General features: G+C 48.3%; 1 protein-coding gene and 1 pseudogene across 1 annotated transcript; one reads left to right on the top strand and one right to left on the bottom strand.

Moving 5' to 3' along the window:
• Nucleotides 1-307: 307 nt before the first annotated feature.
• LOC149326560 (uncharacterized) lies at nucleotides 308-2547 on the bottom strand. Its single transcript, XM_089564614.1, has 2 exons — nucleotides 1706-2547; nucleotides 308-1663 (listed from the first exon to the last, which is right to left on the bottom strand). Exons 1-2 carry the CDS (start codon nucleotides 2481-2483, stop codon nucleotides 822-824), a joined length of 1620 nt encoding a protein of 539 aa, XP_089420740.1. The 5' UTR covers nucleotides 2484-2547; the 3' UTR covers nucleotides 308-821.
• A 10358-nt stretch (nucleotides 2548-12905) lies between these two features.
• LOC149326559 (uncharacterized) lies at nucleotides 12906-15506 on the top strand (annotated as a pseudogene).
• The last annotated feature ends 8225 nt before the right edge of the window (nucleotides 15507-23731 follow it).

Below are 23731 nucleotides of genomic sequence, written 5' to 3'. Positions count from 1 at the left end.
TGACCTTTCGGGTTAGTTTTTGCCAGTCTGTCTTGATTCTTGCGACCCAGCCTTTTATGTCGGTGATCTCAGCGTCTTCAGACTGTGCCCTCGATTTCCTATAGGCTTCCCAGTTTGTCAGTCTAGCCTGGCCATGTTGTCTCCTGATCGGGAGGGTTTCTATAAGAAGGCGCAGGATGCAGTGGTCACTGCCTAGAGTTTCGCCGTCGTTTTCCCATCTTGCGTGCCTTACCCCTCTGACAAATGATAAGTCTGGGCACGAATCTCGGTTGATGCTGTTCCCCACTCGCGTGAGTTGGGTGTGGTCAGTGATGAGGGTGAGCCTTCTACGATCAGCTTCTCTGGCTAGATCCCTGCCTTTCTGGGTTTCCCGAACGTAGCCCCAGCTTCTATGCCAGGCATTAAAGTCCCCCAGAATAACGATACCGTTCTTGCCTGCTGCTTCTTCTGCTTTGCCTAGCAGGTAGCTGAAATTGGCTTTCCTCTGGCTTGGCGGGCTGTACACGTTAAGTAGGAAGGTGCTTTCTTGGCTTCTCTTTTGGGTAATGATTTCTATAAGGACGTAGTCAATGTCCGTTCCGTCGATGTCGTGTCTGATTGCGGTGACTGCTTTCGCAACCAGCGTGGCGACCTTGCTTTGCCCCTGCCCCTCGTAGACGGAGTACCCCGCGAGAGTGAGTGAGCAGCCGGTTTCCTGTAGGGCGATTATGTCTGGCGGAGAGGTGCAATTTGTGATGTGTTGTTTAAGAAGACCCTGCTTTCGGCGGATCCCACGGCAGTTCCACTGCCATATTTCGAGGGTTTCCAACTTGACCGAGCGTTTACGGTTGCTCGCCATACTGAGATGGCCTGTTATAGGGTTTTCCTCTGGATTTCATGGCTGTGAATTGTACTAGACGCTCTCTATCCTTGCGCGTCTCGTCTTGGATGTTGGAGATGAGGTTGCTAAGATTTGCCAGTGCATTGTTAACAGCAACCATGGCAGTTGTAAATTCCTGGCGCCCTATAGTTGTCGCGTGATCTTCATCTGTTTGCGGGTTAGTGTTGTTCTGCCCTGTTCTTTGGGCCTTTAGTTCGTCTATCAGATCGTTTAGTTTCTGCCTCAGCTCGGCGTTTTCTGCCCTGAGCGTCTGAATTATTTGTCTTAGCTCTTGAACTTCCGCGTTAACTTCCCCATTAGCGTTGTTGCCTATCACTGTTTTCTGTGTGTTTGTGTTTTTTGGAGCAGTGGGAGAGGTAGGGAAAAGATGCTCTTTCCAGCTCACCCTGGTTGCTTCCTCCTTTTTTGGTGTGGTCTTCTGCTGCTGCTTCTTTTTGGTTTCTGGATCCTCCCGGGTCCTGGACGCCGATCTCGACTTTGAACGTGATCTCGATGCCGATTTGGACGTGGATCTCGAACTGGAGTCCTCGCTGAACCAGCGCTTCCGGGCCCGGCCGCGTCCGCCGTTGTCTCCGCCGCCTGGTTCCTCTTTTTTTCTCGTCCGTGGTCTCGGTTTCCTGAGGCGCTCCTTGCACTCCTTTGCCCCTGTAGGATGCGCTTCCGTGCATAGCACACACCTGGGCTCGCAGGAGTGTCCGTCCTCGATCACTGGCTCGGTGCATTTAGAGCAGACGACGACGTCAGGTGTCGGGCATACGTCCGCCCTATGTCCGGCCTTTAAGCATATATATCAAACTTGCCGCGATGATCGATAGAGGTAGCAACGTATCTCGCCGCCGTAATAATAGACGTAGCGCGGAACGATCTTTCCCTCGAAGGTAATGACCGGTCTTTGGGATTTGCCAAGCATTCTTGCATAAAGTATTTTGACTCCTTGGGTACGTACCCGAAGATGTGAGAGTAGTTCAGTTGGCGTGGTCCCGGCGTCCACTCCATGAATGACACCCTTGCATGAATTGTCCGGCGCGGCCACGTAAGCTGTCACTGCATAGTTCTTTGCATCAAAGCGCAGACTAGAAATGCACTGCACAGCACTGGCAGTCTCCATGCTTGGCGTGCTGAGTATAGCGATGTTGGATCCGTTGCGCAGCCGTATAAGGAAGCGGCCTTCGTTGCAGATGTCCGGTTTTCCGCATGCCTTAGTTATAGCCCGGGCCATCTGATGCGTGCTCAGTTCGCTGATGTTGAGTCCATTCTTCGGTCTAAGTATGACTTTGAAGTCGTTTTTTGGCAAAGGAGGTAGCTTCTCTCGCCGAACGGGATTCCACTTGAGTTTGGGTTGGCTCAGCGCTGAATTGTCCGCCGCGTCTGTCCCGGCCTCCGGAACGGCAATCAGTCTCGAGTTCTGGTATTTGGCAGTGAACCATCCCCCATTGTCGATTGTTCTCTTCTGCGAGAGGTCCGTAGCGTTGTCGTTAGCGTGGTCGGTAGCGTTGTCGGTAGCGTTGTCGGTAGCGTTGTCGGTAGCGTTGGCGTCGCTTTGAAGATTCTCTTCGAGCGGTGTCGTGGCTCCGGCCGACGCCGCCGCATCAGCGTCAGCCATCCTCACGGGTGCGGCGTGAGATGTAGCAGCGTTCCTTCGGGCCGACGGCCCGACGCCGCCTAGGCCTAGCGCGGCGTTCTCTGCCTTGGTTTTTCCGACGGGCAGAAAATGGCGAAATCAGGACTCACGGATGTAAAGCGGGTATCCACGGATTTCGCTTGATCAGTAGAAAGCGATGGAGTGCTCCATTTTCTACTGCGTTGATGTTTTTCGGTTGTAAGGAGGCGTCGAGGCAGGAGCACTTGCGAACGGCGTTCTCTTCGTCTGGCCCCCTAGCGGTCTAGCTCGCCTATTCGCCACCGTTTGAGCTTTCGTTGCAGCCGCGTGTTTACCACAGTTACTATGCAAGCGGAAGGAGGGCTATATAACGCGCTTGCCTACACCGTTATCGTGGTGCTCCCAGTGCATTGTGCGCGAAGTGCCACAGCCATGACGTCAAACAAAGCATAACTGCTGCTTTTCGCTTGTACATCCAGGCTTATCCAGCGCTAAGCCACTGCCAATTTTTTTGAAGCGAAAACTTCTCTCGCTAGGTAAAGCCAGTTTTGTGGCGGCCTCAAGTTTCGCCTTCAAATGACCTTGAGCTTCGAAAGCTAAGGAAAGGCCCATAAGTGCCCCCCCCCCCCCTCCCCTTGGAAAGTGGGCACCTTAGTCGCGCTTTAAGCTACGTAACCTATAGTTGCCAATACGGCACAGTTTTCAATCTCTAATCATGTTAAGCAGGAATTAATCCACAGACTCTTTTTTGAAGATTTCAGCCGCGGTTGCGCAGCTATAACGAAGCTGGAGCAAGTGTACTACATTATGACAAGCGTTCCTACTTTGCGCATAAAAGAAGTGAGCACAGGGCTAGGAAATTTACCTTTTCATTTTGTAAGGTCCTTTTGTATACCATTTTTTTGTCTTTTTTACACTTTAAATTCATAGTTACAAAGTATTGTTAATTGAAATCGCAAAATATCTTTAATATTCTAGAAAAATAAATAATCCATATTTCTTAACCGCTGTAACGACCGGCTCCTGGACGGAATATATTTTTTTCAGGAAAGGACATCTCTCACAAAATTGGCAGATACTCAGCTTCGTTAAGTCGGGAAATTGCCAAAGAAACTTCATCGGTATCTTCAGCCCGCCGTCGTTTCCTAGCTTGAGCAAATCGTTGCAGCCTTGCCTTGTGCATGTCGGACGACATGGCCTGGCTGAAACGCACAGCGTGGTTACGCCGGCACGACTGCGACGTTGTTGTTGCGACTGAGAGAAGGATGAAAAGGAAATTGCACGGGCCTGCCAACTCGATTCAGCCGAGCCACCACCGCTGACACGTGCAGATAGAGGAGAGTTAAAAGGTCAGAGGAAAGAGAAAGAGGAAAGAAAAGAAAAGACGCGCGTCGCAGCAACAACCGCATCCGCCGAAGAGGACGCTGGCTAAAAAAAACTGATAAGCGGCCGTAGCCGCGATTCGTCACCACCTCACGACTGCGACGAGCCGGGTCGGAGCCCGATATATCTCCGTCTGGCATCACGTCATCATAGCGAGCGCCTCCTCGCGGCAGCGGCGCGCAGCTGATACTCGGCGCACCTTGGTTACGCTGGGACGACCGCGACGAAACGAGTTGGGGCTCTGGCTCTCTCCGTTTGGCGTGACGTCATCAAAGCGAGCGCCTCCTCGCGGCAGCGGCGCGCAGCTGCTGCCCGGCGCACCTTGGTTACGCTGGGACGACCGCGACGAAACGAGTTTGGGCTCTGGCTCTCTCCGTTTGGCGTGACGTCGTCAAAGCGAGCGCCTCCTCGCGGCAGCGGCGCGCAGCTGCTGCTCGGCGCACCGTGGTTACGCTGGGACGACCGCGACGAAACGAGTTGGGGCTGGATGGATGGATGTATGGATGGATAGGAGCGCCCCCTTTGAAACGGGGTGGTGGCAATTGCCACCATGCTCAGCTTTTCTTTCTTTATTATTTTTTTTGTTTACTGTGTTGGCAATTCTCATTAAGATTCGCCATCACCTTTACCTACGGTTTCCTACAATTCTAACCTTATGCCATATCTCTGCTTTTCAGACACCAATCCTCCAATCGCTTTTTACTGACCTCCACTGCAGAGTTATTTACGTGACCATTGTTATCTTTAAACCCTAGGGCCTCAGAAAGAGTGACTGTGCCTGCATCGACATCCGGATGGATACCATCACATTTGATTATGAGGTGTTCAATTGTTTCCACAGATCTACCACACACTGCACATGTGTCATCTTCTTCGTTAAATTTCTTTTTGTAGCTGCGCGTTGGATGGATGGATGGATGGATGGAAAAAACTTTATTGTCAATAAATTGGTGTTCTTGACTCTTACGGGTCACTGGGCGCCGTGGTCGATCCTTGGTCCAGGATGCCGCACTTGACTGCTGCCATCGTGGCTCGGCGCACAAGGAGTCGTTGCGCTTCCTCGTCCTCGCTGGCCAGCAAGTGATCCCACTGTATCACACTCGGGTTTATCCTTGACTCTAAGTCTGCCTTAGGGCAGGTCCATGTGATATGTTCTAGTGTAGGTTTACCCTGACACCACGGACATTCGTCTGCATATTGTGTAAGGAAAATCTTGTGTAGTTTGTGCAGGTGTGGGTAGGTACCGGTTTGTAGTCTGCGCCAGTCTACCGCCTCCACCTCCGACTTTTCCTTTCAACCTTTGAGCATTTGCCAGCCGTGGTTGCCCTCCAAGAGCCAGGGAAAGGCGCCGCACTAACAAATTATACGACGTTCCAGCAGGACCCCTCGTCTTGTCTGTTAGTCCACAGAAATTATACAGCCAACCAGGTCGACTTAGACATACAACTTGAATACTCCTATGTAATGGTGACCCTTCTCCCACTGCGCAAGCAGGATGCACCGCTACACATACTCAATGTATACTGCAATCCGAAATTGCCGAATGTATCATTCGCGGACCTCTTTAGCCGCGCGCTGAGAGTTGCGGGTCGGGACCCCCTCCTGATTGTGGGCGATTTCAACACTCCTGCTCGGATGTGGGGTTACTGTCGTGAAGAGAAGCGGGGACGCAAGTTGGCGGAGCTTGCGTCAACGCTGGGCCTCACTATTCACACTGACCCCCCCCCCCATCCAACTCGTATAGGCAACTCCGTGACTAGGGATACCTGTCCGGACTTGACCTTCACCCGCAACATTCAGTGTGCAGACTGGGTCAACACCGAGGAAACCCTCGGCAGCGACCACTGCCTCCTGAACACAATGATTAGGACCCATCCTTTCGCACGACCAACAACGCAAGCCCGACTCCCAGATTGGACCAAGTTCAGGCAAAATTATAACACTACCACACCCATACATGAGCAAGGCTACCAGTCTTGGTCACAACATTTGGTCTCTTGCCTTCGCTCCTCCGAAACTCAAATTCAACTCTCAGAGGCGGTCTCGGATGTGGACAACCACCTGCTCCACCTCTGGGAGGCCCGGCATTGCCTCGTCCGTCGGTGGCGCCGGCAAAAGCACAACCGAAAACTTAAAGCTCGCATCGCCGAGCTCACTCAACGAGCGGCTGAGTATGCGGCCCAACTCGCCGACTCCAACTGGGTGGCCCGATGCAATACGGCCGCGCGGCAAATGTCCAGCCGGAACACGTGGCGGCTCTTTCGCGCCCTAATTGACCGAACGCAAACACGCATGGAAACTCAATAACACCTCCAAAGAGCAATACACAGCTTTCAGGGCAACACAACTCAATTGGCGCACAAGCTCCGGGACCAGTACTTGTGCACCACACAGGACCCCCGCGTGCCGGCGTACTCTTATGCAGGTTCTGAGAACGTTGAGCTGGATCAACCGTTCCAGCTCCACGACCTGAGGGCGGCCCTCACAAAAATGAAACGCGGCACCGCTCCGGGTCGGGACAAAATTACAGTCAAATTGTTAGCCAACCTCCCCGACCTGGCATACCTGTCTTTATTGAATTACATTAACTCAATCTGGCTTGGGGAAGTGCCACTCCCCATCGAGTGGAAGACCGCCCTGGTCAGCTTCATTCCTAAAGCTGGCAAGACCATCAACACGGACAACCTCCGCCCCATCTCTCTGACTTCCTGTGTGGGCAAACTCATGGAGACGATGGTACGTGACAGGTTGTCCGAGTTCATGGAATCCAAACACCTTTTCGCAGACACCATGTTCGGGTTTCGCCCACAAAGATCTGCACAGGATGTCCTGCTACAACTAAATCGGGATGTCCTCGACCCCGTCGAATGCCCTCACAATGACAAGGTCGTACTCGCCTTGGATTTGAAGGGTGCATTCGACAACGTTACCCACGAGATCATTTTCACCCACCTCTGTCAAACTAACTGCGGCAAAAACGCCTTTCAATACATTCGGCAATTTTTAACCGACAGACAATCTTACATTCGAGTCCAGGATAAAGAACATGACCCTTTTCATTTAGGAACCAGGGGTAAACCCCAGGGCGCGGTGCTGTCTCCCCTGTTGTTCAATTTGGCTATGATGCGCCTACCGGCCCAGCTGGGCGCTGTCGCCGGTGTGCAGCATGCGCTGTACGCCGATCACATCACCCTGTGGGCTACACAGGGTTCCCTTGGAGACATTGAGGCCGACCTGCAGGAGGCGGCGACCATAGTGGACCGTTATGCTCGCCGCTGCGGCCTCCAATGCTCCACCCAAAAGTCTGAATTTGTGCACATACGCCCCTCACCAAAGTGCACTGCCAAAATTTCATTGTCCCTTGAGACAGGTCCAATTCCTGAAAATATCGAAGTCCGGGTACTGGGGCTCTTCATACATCAAAACAGACGGTCAGAAACAACATTGGCCAAACTCCGTCAGGTGGGGGACCAGGTGGGCCGCTTGGTCCGCCGGGTTTATAACAAGCGCGGGGGGTTACGATGTAAGGACGCCTTGCGGCTGGCGCATGCATTTGTAACCAGTCGAATTCTATATTCGACTCCATACCTCCACCTGCGGAAGCAAGACGAGGATTCACTCGAAGTCATCCTCCGCAAAATTATTAAGCGAGCTCTGGGCCTCCCCGTGAACACCTCCAACAAGCGCGTCCTGGGGCTGGGCATGGTGAACACATTTCGGGAGCTCCGGGAAGCCCACTTGACCAACCAATACACACGTCTCTCAAAGACATCGTCGGGTCGCCGCCTGCTTGCCCGACTGCACATCCAACACACCACTCTTATGGAAGAGCGCGTACGTATTCCATCCCAGTGGAGATGCGCCCTCCACGTGCGCCCTCTTTCCGCGAACATGAACCGTGAAGACCATAATGGCCGGCGCCTGGCGCGGGCGGAAGCCCTGGCCCGCCACTATGGATCGAAACCCGGCGTATTCTACGTGGATGCCTCCGGCCCCCACCACGCGGGATGGTACACGGTCGCAGTCGTCCACCAATCCAAAACAGTGAACGGCCTTACTTTCCGAGCCCGTGACATAACACAAGCGGAGGAGGTCGCCATTGCGTTGGCTGCATCTGATTCCAATTCAAAAACAATTATTTCCGACTCGCGAGGGGCATGTCGGAACGTCTAGCAGGGCTGGGTACCATATCTAGCCTACCGCATTCTCCAAAACAGCGTCTACACCGGGGACCCCGCGCTCCGGCGTATCGTTTGGGCTCCTGCTCACATGGGCCTTGAGGGAAATGAGGCAGCTGACGCCGCCGCCCGCGCGCTCTCTCACCGGACATTCCCCTCCGACCCCGACGATCAGGAACTCGAATTCACTCCCGCTTACTCCTTTAAAGACATTGTTTTACATTATCAATCTGGCCATGGTCTTTATCCCCGCCCGTGTAAAGGTCTCTCAAAGGCGGAGGAGCGGCTTTTGCTTCGCCTGTATACCAATACTTAGCTGTGCCCGGCAGCTCTCAAACACTTCGACCCTTCTTTCTCGGGCAGCTGTCCGCACTGTGTGGAGAAGTCTTCGGACATTTACCACATGGTGTGGGCCTGCCCCTCCAACCCTGCTATCCTTCCTCACCCCAACCCAACCCGGGAGGACTGGGAGGCGACCCAGCTCGGCTGCTCAGACCTGCAGGCCCAACGGGCCTTGGTCGCGCGAGCCCGGGCGGCGGCCGACGCCACTGGGTTCCCGAACTAGGGACCTCCACCTAGTACTTGTAAGGGCTGGCCCCCTCTGGGTCAGCTCATGCAATACCTCCAGTAGTGCATGTGTAAATAAATGTTTTCCACCACCACCGTCGATAAATTGGTTTTGAGGAAAGTAAATGTATCTGTCTCTCATATCCCGGTGGACACCGGAACCTCCCTGTAACGGGAAGGGAGGAAGATGGGAGTGAACGAAGACACCGTATTCACTAGACGCACCTTTGTTCTTCCCAAACTATCGAGCTGGCATGGCGGAGTGGATAGCTTGCTCGTATCACACTCCGAAGACCGGGGTTCGATTCCCGAGCTCGACCAATTTCTTACTCGGTTTTATTTATGTATATGGCCTGACTAGAAAGTTAGTTAGGCTAATTGAGTAATTAAGCAATTAACTAAGCTCAGTCCCACTTGGAGCATCACTATACGATCCCTTCAATTGGTTGCCTGGGTACTAGCCAAAGTACAATTGGCCCCGTTTGAAATTCGCGCACTGTGACGTCACGACCGTTTCGACCAACTGAAAAGCGTGACATTTCTGTCGACAACTGCTGCTTACAACGATGAGACATTAAAGGCTTTCGCCTTAATACCACTTGTAAATACAAATACCTCGGGATACTACTAAACTAAGGGCAGATATACACGGAAAAGCATGAACTGGCTGTTAGGACAAAAGGACGAAGAGACACGGGGATAATGAATCATATGGCATTATGGGGGTACAACAAATATGAAGTACTAAGAGGTATTTGGAAAGGAATAAAGGTGCCGGGACTTACTTTCGGCAATGCGGTTCTGTGCTTAAGGGCAGAAGTTCACTCGAGATTAGCGTAAATCAGAGAGCAATTGGAAGATTAGCACTAGGTGCCCACGGCAAAACCACGAACGAAGCAATACAAGGGGATATGGCCTGGGCATCGTTCGGAGCACGGGAAGCTAAGAGTAAAATACTAATGACGAACGTCTGAGGAAATTGGACGATAACTGGTGGGCAGCTAAGATATTTAAATATTTATACAGAAAGAGCGTTGACTGATAGTCGCGGAAAAGAACTAGAAAACTAACCAGTAAGTATGCTGATGATGAGGACGGTGAAAGAAAGATCATTAAACGACAGGTTAAAAACGCGGAAGTTAAAAGTTGGATGAATTCAATGGAAAAGAAACATAGTGTAGAACTATATCGATACTGGAAAAGGCAGATCAGGAAAGAATTTTTCTATGATAACTCAAGAGGCAGTGCCCTATTTTTTGAAGCTAGGTCCGGGTGTCTTAGAACGCGCAGCTACAAAAAGAAATTTAACGAAGAAGCTGACACATGTGCAGTGTGTGGTGGATCTGTGGAAACAATTGAACACCTCATACTCAAATATGATGGTATCCATCCGGATGTCGATGCAGGCACGGTCACTCTTCCCGAGGCCCTAAGGTTTAAAGATAACAATGGTCATGTAAACAAATCTGCAGTGGAAGTTAGCAAAAAGCGATAGGAGGATGGGTGACTGAAAAGCAGAGATGTGGCATAAGGTTAGAATTGTAGGAAACCGTAGGTAAAGATGATGCTGAATCTTAATGAAAATTGACAACACAGTAAAAAGAATAAAGAAAGAAAAACTGAGCATGGTGGCAATTGCCACCACCCCATTTCAAAGGGGGCGCTCCTATCCATCCATCCATCCATCCAATCCAGCCCCCATCAAATTCTGGGCTGAAATGATTCAATACTGCCAGGCACAGCATTATATTTGTAAAACTTTTTACGAGTCGTTCGTCTGCTCTCCGGAAACCCTTTCAGGGTTCCGGAAAACGACGCTGACAGTCCTTATATTATGTAGTGAGGTCTTTGAATGTAACTAGAGATCAGATTTGCTCGGTTAAGTGTTCCAGAGCAAGTGTGAGTGCCCGGGGATGGAGCGCGCGGACCGCCTGATCGGCTAACTTATTGCGCTGTTGTCCCTGGTGGCCGTAAGCCCAGACGAGTTTGCAATTTGGAGGGTCGTTGCACCGGCAGCAATTTTGTAGGATGCGCCAGGCGAGAGGAGGTATTCAACCTAGCTCATAATTCTCACGGGCCCCCTGTCACTTATAATAGGAAGTTTGAAATAGAAGTATGATCGAAAGAAGTTAGGAGAAGACGACGAGGGTGACGATAAGCATAACATCTATTAGCCAAAGTATAAAGAAGATGAAGTATTCGATGAGGAGGGAAGAACAGAGAAGTGGAGGTTTGCACATCAGAGAAGGAGATATCTAGCAATTCCAATTTCTCGAACTGGACTCACTTTGTCGGAGCCGCTTCTTCTATCCTTCAGTGCTAGCGCCGGAGGTTTAGCATTGCATGTTGTTTCCGAATACCGCCGCAATTGCATAACTGCTACCGGCAGACTCCCTTGCTCATGCTATCGAAAATTTTTGGATTGCAAAATCTCTCAGCAAATTTTTTGTATGAAATTCTGTAACCCTTTCGCCATTTATTTTTTGGAATTATTTTTTCATACTTTTGTAATTTATAATTCCATTTAATTCCCCTGATTTGTTACCCGAAGTTAAATCATTAGCTTGGTCATTAAAGTTATTGATTAGCTTGGCACCAACTTACCTTCCTTTGGCTCTCCTCACTGAACCCTGGCTTATCCACCGTCGTGGGCATGCGCCATGCCACCTAGGGAACAACAGGCGGATGTTCCGGCGGGTTAGAAACACCTCGGCTGGAAGAGAGCAACGCTGGCTATTGCTCCGGTAATCTAGAGTTCTACGGCGTCGCACCATAAATTTCCTTGGCGAAAATACATATAAACAGCCCTAAACGACAGGACGAGAAGAGGAGTAGACAAACACGGCAGACAAACAGCGCCGTGTTTGTCTACTCCTCTTCTCGTCCTGTCGATTAGCGCTGTTTATATGTATTTTCGCCATGGAACACCAACTCGCCCAATCTTCCGTTCTTCTATAAATTTCCTGCCGTTCCCGAGCTCGTTACGGGGAGTAAACGTCTGACGCGACCAACTGCTACGGCCAGGGGTGCCTCCAGCTCCAATGCTATCCGTCCGGGTAGTGCCCACAACGCCAACATCGCCAGAATCTTCTCCACAACCATTTGGACCGTGAGCTCGTACGACGCAGCCAGTGAAGCCAGCCTGAGAACTTCGAGCACCACCTCGACGCTGGCTACCTGAATGCCACTGACTGGATCCAAGCAACTCTTCATCAGCGCCGAACTGTGAGCACGAACGCCGAATGCTAGTAGGCTCAGTAAGGTGTTTGTCTGGGCTAGTCGGTACATGGTTCAAACTGAAGGCCCAGCGCACGAAGGGCGGGACTAAGAAAGAGACAAACAGCGCTCTGTTTGTCTCTTTCGCAGTCCCATCCTTCGTGCACTGTGCGTTTAGTCTGAAGCTAGTAGACTGTGTGTTGCCAGGTCGTGTGTATTGGTAGTCTGTTTTGTGTTCGTTTTGTTAGTTAGTTATGTGGGCTAGTGTTTCTGTCACGTAGAGTGTATTAAATGAGCATATGTGTGGGTACACCTGTCGCCTAGTCCATTCTTTCAACCCGGGTGTTATCGAGGGATGTGTAACAAAGTTATGTGGCGAGCCTGCCAGGGATCATTTCCTTGTTTCTTTTGGTTTGTCTTGTATCTTTTTGATCTGTAGACGGCAGGAAGTATCGATTCAAGACGAAAACAGCACAAAAAAACGTGCACAAAAAAGGACGGCGCTGGTTCTGTCGGGTTTGTCTCTTTTTTTGTCCACGTTTTTTTTTCACCGTTTTCGTCCTGAATCATGAACCAACTGGCCCAAACAAAAGTTCTTCTAGAAAGTGTCGATTTGTGAAAAAATTTATAACTGGCTCTCAAGCTAAATTTAAGCAATGAAGGTGATGCGTCGGTGTGACGAAGAGGCAAAGAGCCAGAGGGAAGAAAGGGCGCAAGCACATGCAGACGCTCGCGAGGCAGAAGACCAGGAGGCTAAAAGAGCTTCCGAGGCAGAAGAACGGGAGAAAAGAAGGGCAGGAATGGAGAAGGAATATCTTTTGTAGGAACAAACGCAAGTCGCGGGAGGATATGAGGAGATCACGGGCGATGAACAACGTTCCTTAGCGGGTACAGAATCTCATAGAGCATCCAGAGTTTGTCTAAGAAAGCTGATGGCTCCTTTTGATAGCAAAGAGATGATTAGGACGCATATCTGCGACGATTTGAGCGGATAGCTTTGGAGCTAGGCTGGGAGCGCAGTGAACGGGCCACGACGTTGAGCATGCGTTTAGTCGGGGAGGCACTGAATGTGTTTAGGAAGATGGCTGCTGCTAATCCCATGGACTACGAGAAAGTCAAGAAGGTACTCCTCCAAAGATTCAGGCTTACGGCAGAGGGTTTCAGCGCGAGAGTTGGCACCACGATACCTGAGGACTCTGAAACCGCTAAGCAGTTTTCCTGCAGGCTGACCAACTATTTGGACAGGTCGCTTGATATGTCAAACACAAAAAACGAGTTTCAAATGGCTGCGTGACAAGCTGGTAACAGAGAAGTTTTTAGAATGTTGCAGTCCAAAGCTAGCGCAATTCCTGAAAGAAAGTTGTGTTCATTGGAATGGTTTGCCGACACTGCAGACCGATTCCTCGAGGCTGAAAGGCTGAGAAATATGAGTAAGGTAAAGGAGGAAACTCAAAAGGCCCCAGAGACAGATGAGACAAAACCAAGAGCCTATGGCGGTGCATCTAAAGCTCCACTAAGAGGTTCCCGCTGTGGCAAGGTGAGACACCGTGCAGTTGACTGTCGGACTAGTAGCATTGCCCAAGACACAGGTTGTGGCCTAAGTTGTAAATGGAGAGGGCATACTGTGGATGAGTGCCGGTATAGAACGCAGGACCGAGCTGCATTGGTTGTCGACTCTCGGGTAGAACTTGTCACACCCCTTGAAATTCCACAGCTAAAGGAGGGCGAACGCCGCTGGAAAATCAGGCGGTGGGTGCAACACTCGTGTCGAAGGCAGCGATGGCGGTGGTGGTTGTGGAAATATGGGACCGTCCTATATTGGGCGCTTAGAGAGAGCGGAGCGAACACATTTTGGTTCAGAGCAGCCTGGTGAAGGACGAAGATCTTACACGAGAAGCATCTGCTGTCACTCTTGCAGATACCATAGTCATGTACCTTCCTGAAGCCAGGATTCGAGTGTGTACACCATGTTATACTAGACAGGTAGTGCCAAATGCGTAGAACAACCAATGTACCATCTCATCTCGGGAAACATTACGGGTGAAAGTGTCGTGGACCCTCATTCCGAGTGGAGGACGCTCGACGTTGGGGAGCACTAAAAGCAGGAAAGGCCTACGACAGTTCAGGCGGGTGATGGGGCAGTTAATTTCTCGTCGGAGTCGCACGTCGCTCTAAAATCAATTTCAAACGGTCTTCTGCACAAGGAATGCATATTTAGCTCAGGAAGGCGGGTCCAACAGCTGCTGTCACCTAAAGATATGCGAGAGACAGTTTTACACTTACGACATGACGCCATTATGGCCGAACACCACGGTGTTCGGCCATAATGGACATAACTCCTAGGTCATGTCTAGAATGATCTAGGAGTACTTTTGACCAGAAGTCTAGAGTGAGGTTAAACACTTTGTTCGCTCGTGTGTACCATCTCATCTCGGGAAACATTACGGGTGAGAGTGTCGTGGACCCCAATTCCGAGTGGAGGACGCTCGACGTTGAGGAGCACTCAGAGGAGGAAAGGCCTACGACAGTTCAGGCGGGTGATGGGGCGGTCAATTTCTCGTTGGCAGTGGAGACAAGAACTCAAACTCAAGTGTCAGCCCGAATAACGCAACGTCCGATCTCTACTCCCGTTACGATTCATGTGAGCATAACACCGGGTGAAATAGCAATAAGGCAAACAGAATACCCGAGCTTCAAAGCCTCGCTGCGAAAGAGTTGGGGAAAAGGTGAAAAGAAATATGAGTCGCACGTCGCTCTAATATCAATTTCAAACGGTCTTCTGCACAAGGACTGCATATTTAGCTCAGGAAGGAGGGTCCAACAGCTGGTGTCACCTAAAGATATGCGAGAGACAGTTTTACACTCACGACATGACGCCATTATGGCCGAACACCACGGTGTTAAAAAAACGATGTCTAGAATGACCAGGAGTCTAGAGTGAGGTTAAACACTTTTTTCGCTCGTGTGTACCATCTCATCTCGGGAAACATTACGAGTGAGAGTGTCGAGGACCCCGATCCTGAGTCGAGGATGATCGACGTAGAGGAGCACTCAGAGGAGGAAAGGCCCACGACAGCTCAGGCGGGTGATGGGGCAGTCAATTTCTCGTTGGCAGTGGAGACAAGAACTCAAACTCAAGTGACAGCCCGAATAACGCAGCGTCCGATCTCTACTCCCGTTACGATTCGTGTGAGCATAACACCGGGTGAAATAGCAATAAGGCAAACAGAATACCCGAGCTTCAAAGCCTCGCTTCGAAAGAGTTGGGGAAAAGGTGAAAAGAAATATGAGTCGCACGTCGCTCTAATATCAATTTCAAACGGTCTTCTGCACAAGGACTGCATATTTAGCTCAGGAAGGAGGGCCCAACAGCTGGTGTCACCTAAAGATATGCGAGAGACAGTTTTACACTTACGACATGACGCCATTATGGCCGAACACCACGGTGTTAAAAAACGATGTCTAGAATGACCAGGAGTCTAGAGTGAGGTTAAACACTTTTTTCGCTCGTGTGTACCATCTCATCTCGGGAAACATTACGAGTGAGAGTGTCGAGGACCCCGATCCTGAGTCGAGGATGATCGACATAGAGGAGCACTCAGAGGAGGAAAGGCCCACGACAGCTCAGGCGGGTGATGGGGCGGTCAATTTCTCGTCGGCAGGGAAGAGTTCCTCTGGGTAAGATGCCAGTCATCGACCAGCTTTTTCAAAGAGTGGCTATTAACATTGTGGGGCCAATCTCTCCAGTATCCGCCAGAGGCAATAGATATGTGCTTACCCTGGTCGACGTGGCCACTCGTTAGTCTGACGCTATTCCATTGAATATTATTGACAGTATCGAAGTGGCGCAAAGCCTTGTGGAAGTCTTCTCATGTTGTAGGTTCCCGAGGGAAATTTTGAGTGACCGAGGCTCGAACTTCCCGTCGGAACTAATGAGGAAGGTTAACCACCTTTTGTCAGTTAGGCAGTTACTAACAATGCCATTTCATTCCATGTGTAATGGGCTTGTAGAGCGGTTCAGCGGCTCCCTCAAAAATATGATCAGGAAAATATGCCAGGAGAGACCTACTGACTACGATAGAAACCTCCCAGCTCTTTTGTCCGGTTACCGTGAAGTAATGCAAATGAGTCTTGGTTTCTTGCCCTTAGAGATGTTGTATGAGAGAGCCTTTAGAGGTCCACTTACAATATTCAAGCAGCTGTGGGCTAATAAAGAGATTACGTCAGGTCTTAAGACAACATACAGATACGTTCTTGAGTTGTGGAACAAGTTTGAGGAAACATGATGCCTTGCACAGCGAGGCCTGGAAAGGGCGCGCGAACGCTATAAGGGCTACTATGTCAGGAAAGCCACTCAGAAATCTGCATCCCAGCGATAGGGTTCGTATCCTGCTACCCACGAATCACAAAAAGTTACTGATGCTATAACACCAAGAAGGTTTTCTATGCAAATATGTAGAAAAAAATACGAAGAAAGAGTTCCCGTACGGTACGCCCCCATGGTGTTGGCGAGGTGCCCACGTGCAGCGGGAAGAAAACTGTAGGATGGGATAAGGTACTAATAAACCCCCAATCTGAATGAAGACTGAACATCACAGGTAAGAGTTCTACTCCAAAGCAAGGCGGATGTGTTTTCGGGTGTGCAGGGCAAAACTGATGTCCTATGTTGCAAATTAGATCTCCCTACATAGACGAATGAGTGTGTAACAATACCCACTACATTCAGTAGTTCAAGAATCAATTGAAAATGAGGTGCAGGAGATGTTGGAGCTTGGTGTGATTGAGAGGTCGTGGTCACCATACAATGCACCTCTCGTGGTTGTCAAAAAGCCAGATTGTAATAACATATTGTGTGTAAATTTTCGTCGGCTGAATAACCTGGGTTCGGAATCGAACCCAGAGAAAGTAATCAATGCCGAAGAATCAATGAAGACTGGAATAGCGGCAAAGATATGTTCAACTCTCTCGCAAGGAAGGAGCAGTTTAGAATTCGTTGCGAGGGGCTGGAACTGGCAGGAGAATACGTCTAATTGGGTCAGGTAGTAACCGCAGATCCCAGCCTTGAGAGCGAAATAACTAAAAAATAAGAATGGGGTTTAGAACATTTGGTCGGTTCTCTCCAGTTGCGAATGGCAGTTTACCCATATCCCTCAAGAGAAACGTCTACAACAGCTGTATCTTACCGCTATTCACCTGTGGGGCAAAAACACGGAGGATAACAAAAAAATTCAATTTAAAATTAGGGCCACACAGTGAGCTATGGAAAGGAATATAATAGGTGTAACGTGAAGAAACGGGGAGAGGGCAGAGTGGGCCAGAGATTAAGTGTGAGGAATGAAGTCCTCATCAAAACCAAGAGGAAGAAATGTACGTGTGCTGGCCATGTAATGCGAAGGCAAGATAAGCATGGTCCTTAAGGATAACGGAGTGGATTCCAAGGGAAGGCAAGCGTAGCAGGAGGTGGCCGAAAGTTAGGTGGGCGGATGAGATAAAGAACTTTGTGGGAATAGGATGGCTCCATATGGCACACGACTGGGTTAAAGGTGAGGTCTTTGCCCTACAGTGGGTGTAGTCACTCTTGTGATGATGCTGATATATGGCTGGAAATGGCGTTTAGTACTTGGACAAGCGTATACTGATACGCCTTCAGACAGTCATGTTTTAACTTTTGTTTTTATTTCGATTCGGGCCGGGGAGGTGATCGCCATTAGGTGCATTCAGTGTAAGTATGGAAAACAACGGAGGAATCCAAGATGATTAAAGAGACAATCACGTGAAAATCTGTTTCCTTTTATAATGCAACCTGGTCGTGTGGCGTAGTATTCGGCTTGGAAAACAGTTGTCCTAATCGTCCTGTGCTTGGAACGGCTACAAGACGCAGGCTCAATGCCCGTATGTTGACTTTTGTTTAAAGTTCTGCACATGAAGCGCAAAGAGAAATGGTACTTAACTGTGCTCTACCCGTGTAACGCTTTGCAGAGACCGCCTGGACTGGCCGGTGCAGCCACTAAATCACGGTTTGTCGATCTAGTTCTACTGGGTCCTAACGAAAGTGTCGAACAAGACATCGCGTTGTGGAACTGTGCGAGTGTCGTGCTCTTCTTCGCATTGATGAACTCGAGTTATATGAGATCTGTGCTGCTGCAGTTTGATTGCACTTTGGTACCTGTGATTAAATCAACGGCTGCAGGTGAAAAACGTACCACACACTCGAACTTCATGACTTCTTTTTACATTACAGTTGTAACCGCGCTAATTTTTCATTCTTTTCTAAATGTTTGTAGTAATTTTGTTTTAGTTATCCAAAAATTACTGAAAAGGACTGCTTCTTGAGGAATCTTAGCATAGAGGTATCCACGCAGTACGTGCTTTTTTATTTTACAAAGAACACTTGACTCTGCGAACGCAGCATACGCCCACAAATAAATGATGGCAGCGAGCCAGCGATGCCTTTCATTACCTAACCGAGGCTTGCCACAAGAAGGGCGCAGACAGTTGTGCGTGTATCGCGTTCGTGCTTACCGTCCCCCAACCGTATGCGTTCAATGAGCCCTTATCAAAGCCTCGACGGTACACGAAGACTGCGGGCAGCACTACGTCTTCCTGGCAGACAGTTCACAATCAGAAAGAACATTGTGCGTGAAGTAAGGAAGAAAAAAATTGGCCTCGGTGCGTCGTTTTTTTATTATTATTGTTTACGGTCCTTGCGGGTTTTTCGCAGTAAACCAGACACTGAGCTTGAAATGATCGAAGGCGGCCTTTCTTTTGGGCCGCCCTCACTACTATCAATCACCAAGAAAAACATGGAAGGACAGCAATGAAGTCAGGCTACAAAAAAAAATAAAAAAATAAGGGGCTCTCCGAGCAGATGCGCCGTTGCATTCAGTCTACTTCGGTGGGGCTCATATTCTCCTTTTTAGTATAAAACATGGTAGGAGCTGTTTTTCCTGATACCTCATTTGATTTACTTTTCTTTCCTGTGAAGTGTACACTAGGACAAGACAGATCTATACAGAAAAGGGGAAAGGCGGGGATGTGATTTATTGAAGTTTCAGGTTCATTATCAAGACGCTGCTTTCAGGTAGCCAGGCACGTGTCTAATTCGAGGACCTCGTCGTAGCCATGGAAAGCAACGTTCGTCGTCGACGTGGAAGGTGCATGCGCCATTCCTTGCGATATCTGCGCACGTTTGCACTTTACCTCTTTACGCTGGAGGGCTCAGTCGCGCGGAATGTAAGTTTTTTTTTTATTGCTGCGTATGTTTTTGTATTGCTGCGGAACGTATATTTGCACTCAAAACCGTCGCTTTTATTATTTTGCTTGACAGATTTCATTGAGTTCCTCCCTGGGTGACAATGAGCAAGCAATGGAATGGGCATGTTAATATGCAGTATCAGCTATCTCGCGGCGAGAGTACAGTATTCTTGAGGAACTTTACTGTCTGACTGTACATCGGTGTACATCCTTTCATAGTTTTAAAATATCGCGATCATCGCGATCACGCCGTACCCTTTAACGGTGTTAATCGGCAAACTCCGGGAGGTTTAAGCATGAGCACAAGGTCATCGGAGCGGGAAGTTGACCCCGTTTATTTTTGTTGCTTCTCGCTAAGCACTGCACAGAAGTCATTAACATTGAGGAAAGGCCGCATGACCAGCGCTGCTAGCAGCACACTCGGTGTATCGGCGGGAATCAAGACATCAGCGTTTGCCAAAGTATTTTCTCTGTGTACATTTAAAGGAACATACTTGAGAAGGGACAGAGAAAAAAATACCTAATTGTGGATGCTGTGCCAATGACGGGAATTGTGGTAAGAGCCTGGAAGACTTGGCGCAAAGGTACGATGGTACTGCATTTCGAACAGTATTCTACTTTTACATTTTTGAAGTGGTTGAGCATCCGCCTCGCATGCGCGAGGTGTGGGGTCCGATCCTAATCGCCGCCGGGTACCGATCGGTCATACAATGGGCACAAGCTTCCCCTGCCAGGGGCTCGACTTAGTCAGGGTGAAATGCTTAAAAAATGGGTCATTGACACCATCTTCAGCAAAGGAGAATACCTGGTGCCATGACGCTCTTTGGCCGCAGGTGCCCTCGCGCCATAAACATTCACTATCATAGTGTTTTATATCTTTGTTTGAAACTGTTCGGAACAAGTACCTTTACAAACACTGTTTCACTAGCAAGATCAAAAGTTCATGATGCGTGCAATGGCGTCCTTAAAGGTATCTGAGGGACGAGGGGGGCGGTACCAGTATCTTTGAGACAGCCGGGCGAAAGCCAAGGGAAAATGACTACGGGACACCACCAAAACGGCACCATTTGCGGTCTAAGCAATGAGGATCAATAAAAAATTGGAAGCCCGCCGGCAAATTACACCGCCACAAGTACGTTCTGTTTGTCTATTACTGGACAAACGAACCGCAGCTGTGTTGGTGAGAGTGCGCCTTCATGGGTGTTTGTTGTCTTTCATTCTAAGCACCTGACACTAGTTCTCATACCCAAAAAGCGAATCAAGGAATGAAATGTTATGTATGAATAATATTGCACATTTATTTGACTAGCCTATTTTGATACATAACCATTCAGATAATTTTATTTAGGTTTCATTTAAACGCACCAAAATAACAATCGGCTGTTACCATATTCCCGTTTAATTATAATCATCATCATCAGCCGGACTTTACCCACTGCAGGGCAAAGACCAGCTACGTCATCTTATCCCCGCAAACTTCTTAAACTCCTCCGCCCACATAACTTGCTTTCTCTTAAAATCCACTCCATTACCCTTACGGACAAGCGGTTATCTCGCCTTCACACAGCATGCCTTAGTCAAGCCCATTTCTTCCGGTTCATTTCGTCTAGGATATCATTAACGTGCGTATGTTCACTAACCCACTCCTCCCGCTTCTGATCATTTAACGTTACATCTGTCATATTTTTCTATGACTCGCTGCGTTGTCCTTAAGCTTAAACTGTTTTTATAGCCTCCACGTTTCCACCCCATAGGTCAGAACAGGTAATATACACGTGTTGTGTACGTTTCTCTTGAGACAGAACCTCCCGTATGCACTCCCCTATTCTTAATCTTCTAGTTATTTCCCTCTCATAATCCAGATCAGCAGTCACTACCTGCCCTAAGTAGTTCTATTTATACTCGCATAAGAAGTATATCACTGGCCTGTTTCTGACTTTCATTGAAGTGCAAGCTCAAACGAATTTTGAGGGGCGAATTTTGGAGGCTTGGAGGTTTGCAAGCTTGCCAGTAGGGGGTGTCGAAATTTTCTCACGGCAAAGGGGGGGGGGGGGGGGGGGGGCAAGGAAGGTCTATAAGGGAGAGTGATGCCATGAAAGGGTATTACACGGTCTCTACTATGTTTAGCGGTTAGGAGTTTCTACTAGAAGCAGCCTGGAATTTATACCAAAGCTCAACTTCAGGGCATTAGACAATGAATCTCATTGAATTAAGAAAAAGAAAGTGTCAATCTTTTTCAGGAACCGTTCGCTATCATTCTTTTACTGCCGGGACATGACGGTCAAGATTAGTCATAGCGCAGAAACCAGCTCTGTCTAGCAGTTGTCTAGTGCATAAAACAATTGTGTATCATACAAAAGTTTAGGGAGGTGGCGCAATCACCCTCCCATCCCCCTAACCCCTTTTGGCGCCCTTGTAGGCTTGTGATCTAAACTTTCCGGCGTAGCGGCCTTAACACACATTTATATTGCTTGCCGAACGCATGCGTTGCAGTGTGGTTACATCTCTCAAAATTGACGTGGGTGGACGCGCCAAGCACCCAGTTAGCGTGAGTTGGAATCTACCAGTTGGAAAACAGCACGACGAAAGAAATCAGGATATTGGAGTAATATATTTGAAAATCATAACTAATATTGCGTCAGTAAAAGGCCGGCCTGTTGTCAGACGCACACCTCCACGCGAAATCAATTATACACGCAATGAAACCCCAAATGCAAGTTTTTTGAATTTCCTCTCTCTGCCGCAGGAAGCGATGTTTTAAAATTGATTTATTACCTAGCGTTCTCACGTCCGCAGCCTGCGAAGGTCTTCTACGGGAACCTCCAAAGCTTTCGATACGGTTGATCACACAATACTACAACAGAAATTGGAAACCTACGGTTTAAGAGGGAAAATTTGTGATCTAATTAGAAGCTATTTTACAGGACGGAAACAATATTTTGTCGTGAACAATTTAGCCTCACTACCACAAAGCATTAATCTAGGTGTGCCTCAGGGCTCCGTGCTTGGGCCGCTATTCTTTTCCCTGTATATTAATGACCTTCCATCAATGCTGAAATATTCGAAAGCTGTAATATATGCCGATGACACTGCATTACTTTTTACAGGGGAAAATTTAGAGGCACTTAAATGTATAATTAATGAAGAGCTTAGTGAAGTTTCGCAGTGGTTTAAAAGTAATCGGCTAACCCTTAACACTGAGAAAATAAAGTACACCGTGTTTCACTCGCGCAGGAAGAACATGAACTACGAACATATATCTCTAACTATCGACAACACGACTCTGCTGAGGGTGCCTCAATACAAGTATCTAGGTGTCCTGTTCGCGTCTGATATGCACTGGAAAGAACAAATTAATAATATTTGCTCCAAATTAGCCTATGGTTATCATGTTTTACTAAAGGCCAGGGACTGCTTTGATCTTCCAATTCTACGCATTCTGTATTTCGCCCTTGTGCGCAGTCAATTATCTTATTGCCTGGAAGCATGGGGTGGTACATATAAAACATATCTAGATCCTGTTTCTCGCCTTCAAAAACGAGCGACTCGTATGATAACTTATTCAAATAATACATACCCCAGCAGGCCACTCTTTCAGCAGCTTCGTATCTTACCCCTATCAATGGCATATAAACTGAAGATAGCTGAAATAGTAAACAATGTAATAAAATCTAACAACCCCCTGCCCCTTAGTTTATTTAGATTACCAATGAAACAAACAAGAGCTGCAACCAACAATCTATTTAATTTACCACCTTGTTACAATATGTACGGCCGGAGACTCCTAGAATACAGCGGAGCCATGTGTGGAATGAAATCCCTAATGAAGTTAAAGAAAAAAATAACTTTTCGGCATCTTTAAAACACTAAATTTCCACGGAAATGTAGGAATGAATTCAATTGTGTCTGTTTATCTTGAAGTTTTTTTTTATTTTACACGTTCTGCAGTAATATTGTACTTGTTTTGTATTTGGACCCCTCACTAGCCGTAAAGGCTATGGGTCCAAACAACAGTTTGTGTACTGTTTCTGAGAAATAAAGAAAAAATTCAAAAAAAATAAAAAAAGGAAATTTAAACCAGAATGTTGAGCAGAATTTTTTCATGTTGGTTAGGATTGCAGTTCAAGCTTTTCAGGTTCCTATTCCAGTTTGGTACCTGAGAGGCATTTCATTCCGGTGGAAACCGCATCAGAACTGTTTCAAAAATTAGGAAGAAAAACTGTATTGTTATAAGGATTTTCCCAGTCAGTTGCGTAGATGCATTGTTTTCTTCCCATTGTGATGTCGGCATACAATCTAAGGAGGACACCCTTTATAACATGCTTAACGATATGCTTAGCCATATGTGGCGCTCAAGCCCCACAATCACAACTTGTCATTGCCTGGCATTGCACATGAAAGAAAAAACTCACCTTGTGCAAGTTGTTTTTCATTCGGGCACCAAACGCTGGTGTGGTCAAGCCCGGCCGAGTTTCATGCTGGTCAAAATCCTGTAGGCACCATGATGCTGTAAACAATGCCGTTCGAAAACAGTTACTAATTTACTTGCCCTATGCTTGTCTTAACTGACCTTCGGGATGTGTCATAAGCTTTGCAACCATATTCATGTCACCCACCCCTCATCGACTTCGTTTATACTTGTCGTACAAGCTG

This window comes from Amblyomma mixtum, chromosome 10, assembly GCF_055824585.1.
Source record: "Amblyomma mixtum isolate Tamu chromosome 10, ASM5582458v1, whole genome shotgun sequence".
Taxonomy (NCBI): domain Eukaryota; kingdom Metazoa; phylum Arthropoda; class Arachnida; order Ixodida; family Ixodidae; genus Amblyomma; species Amblyomma mixtum.
This window is presented reverse-complemented; position numbering and strand designations above follow the sequence as displayed.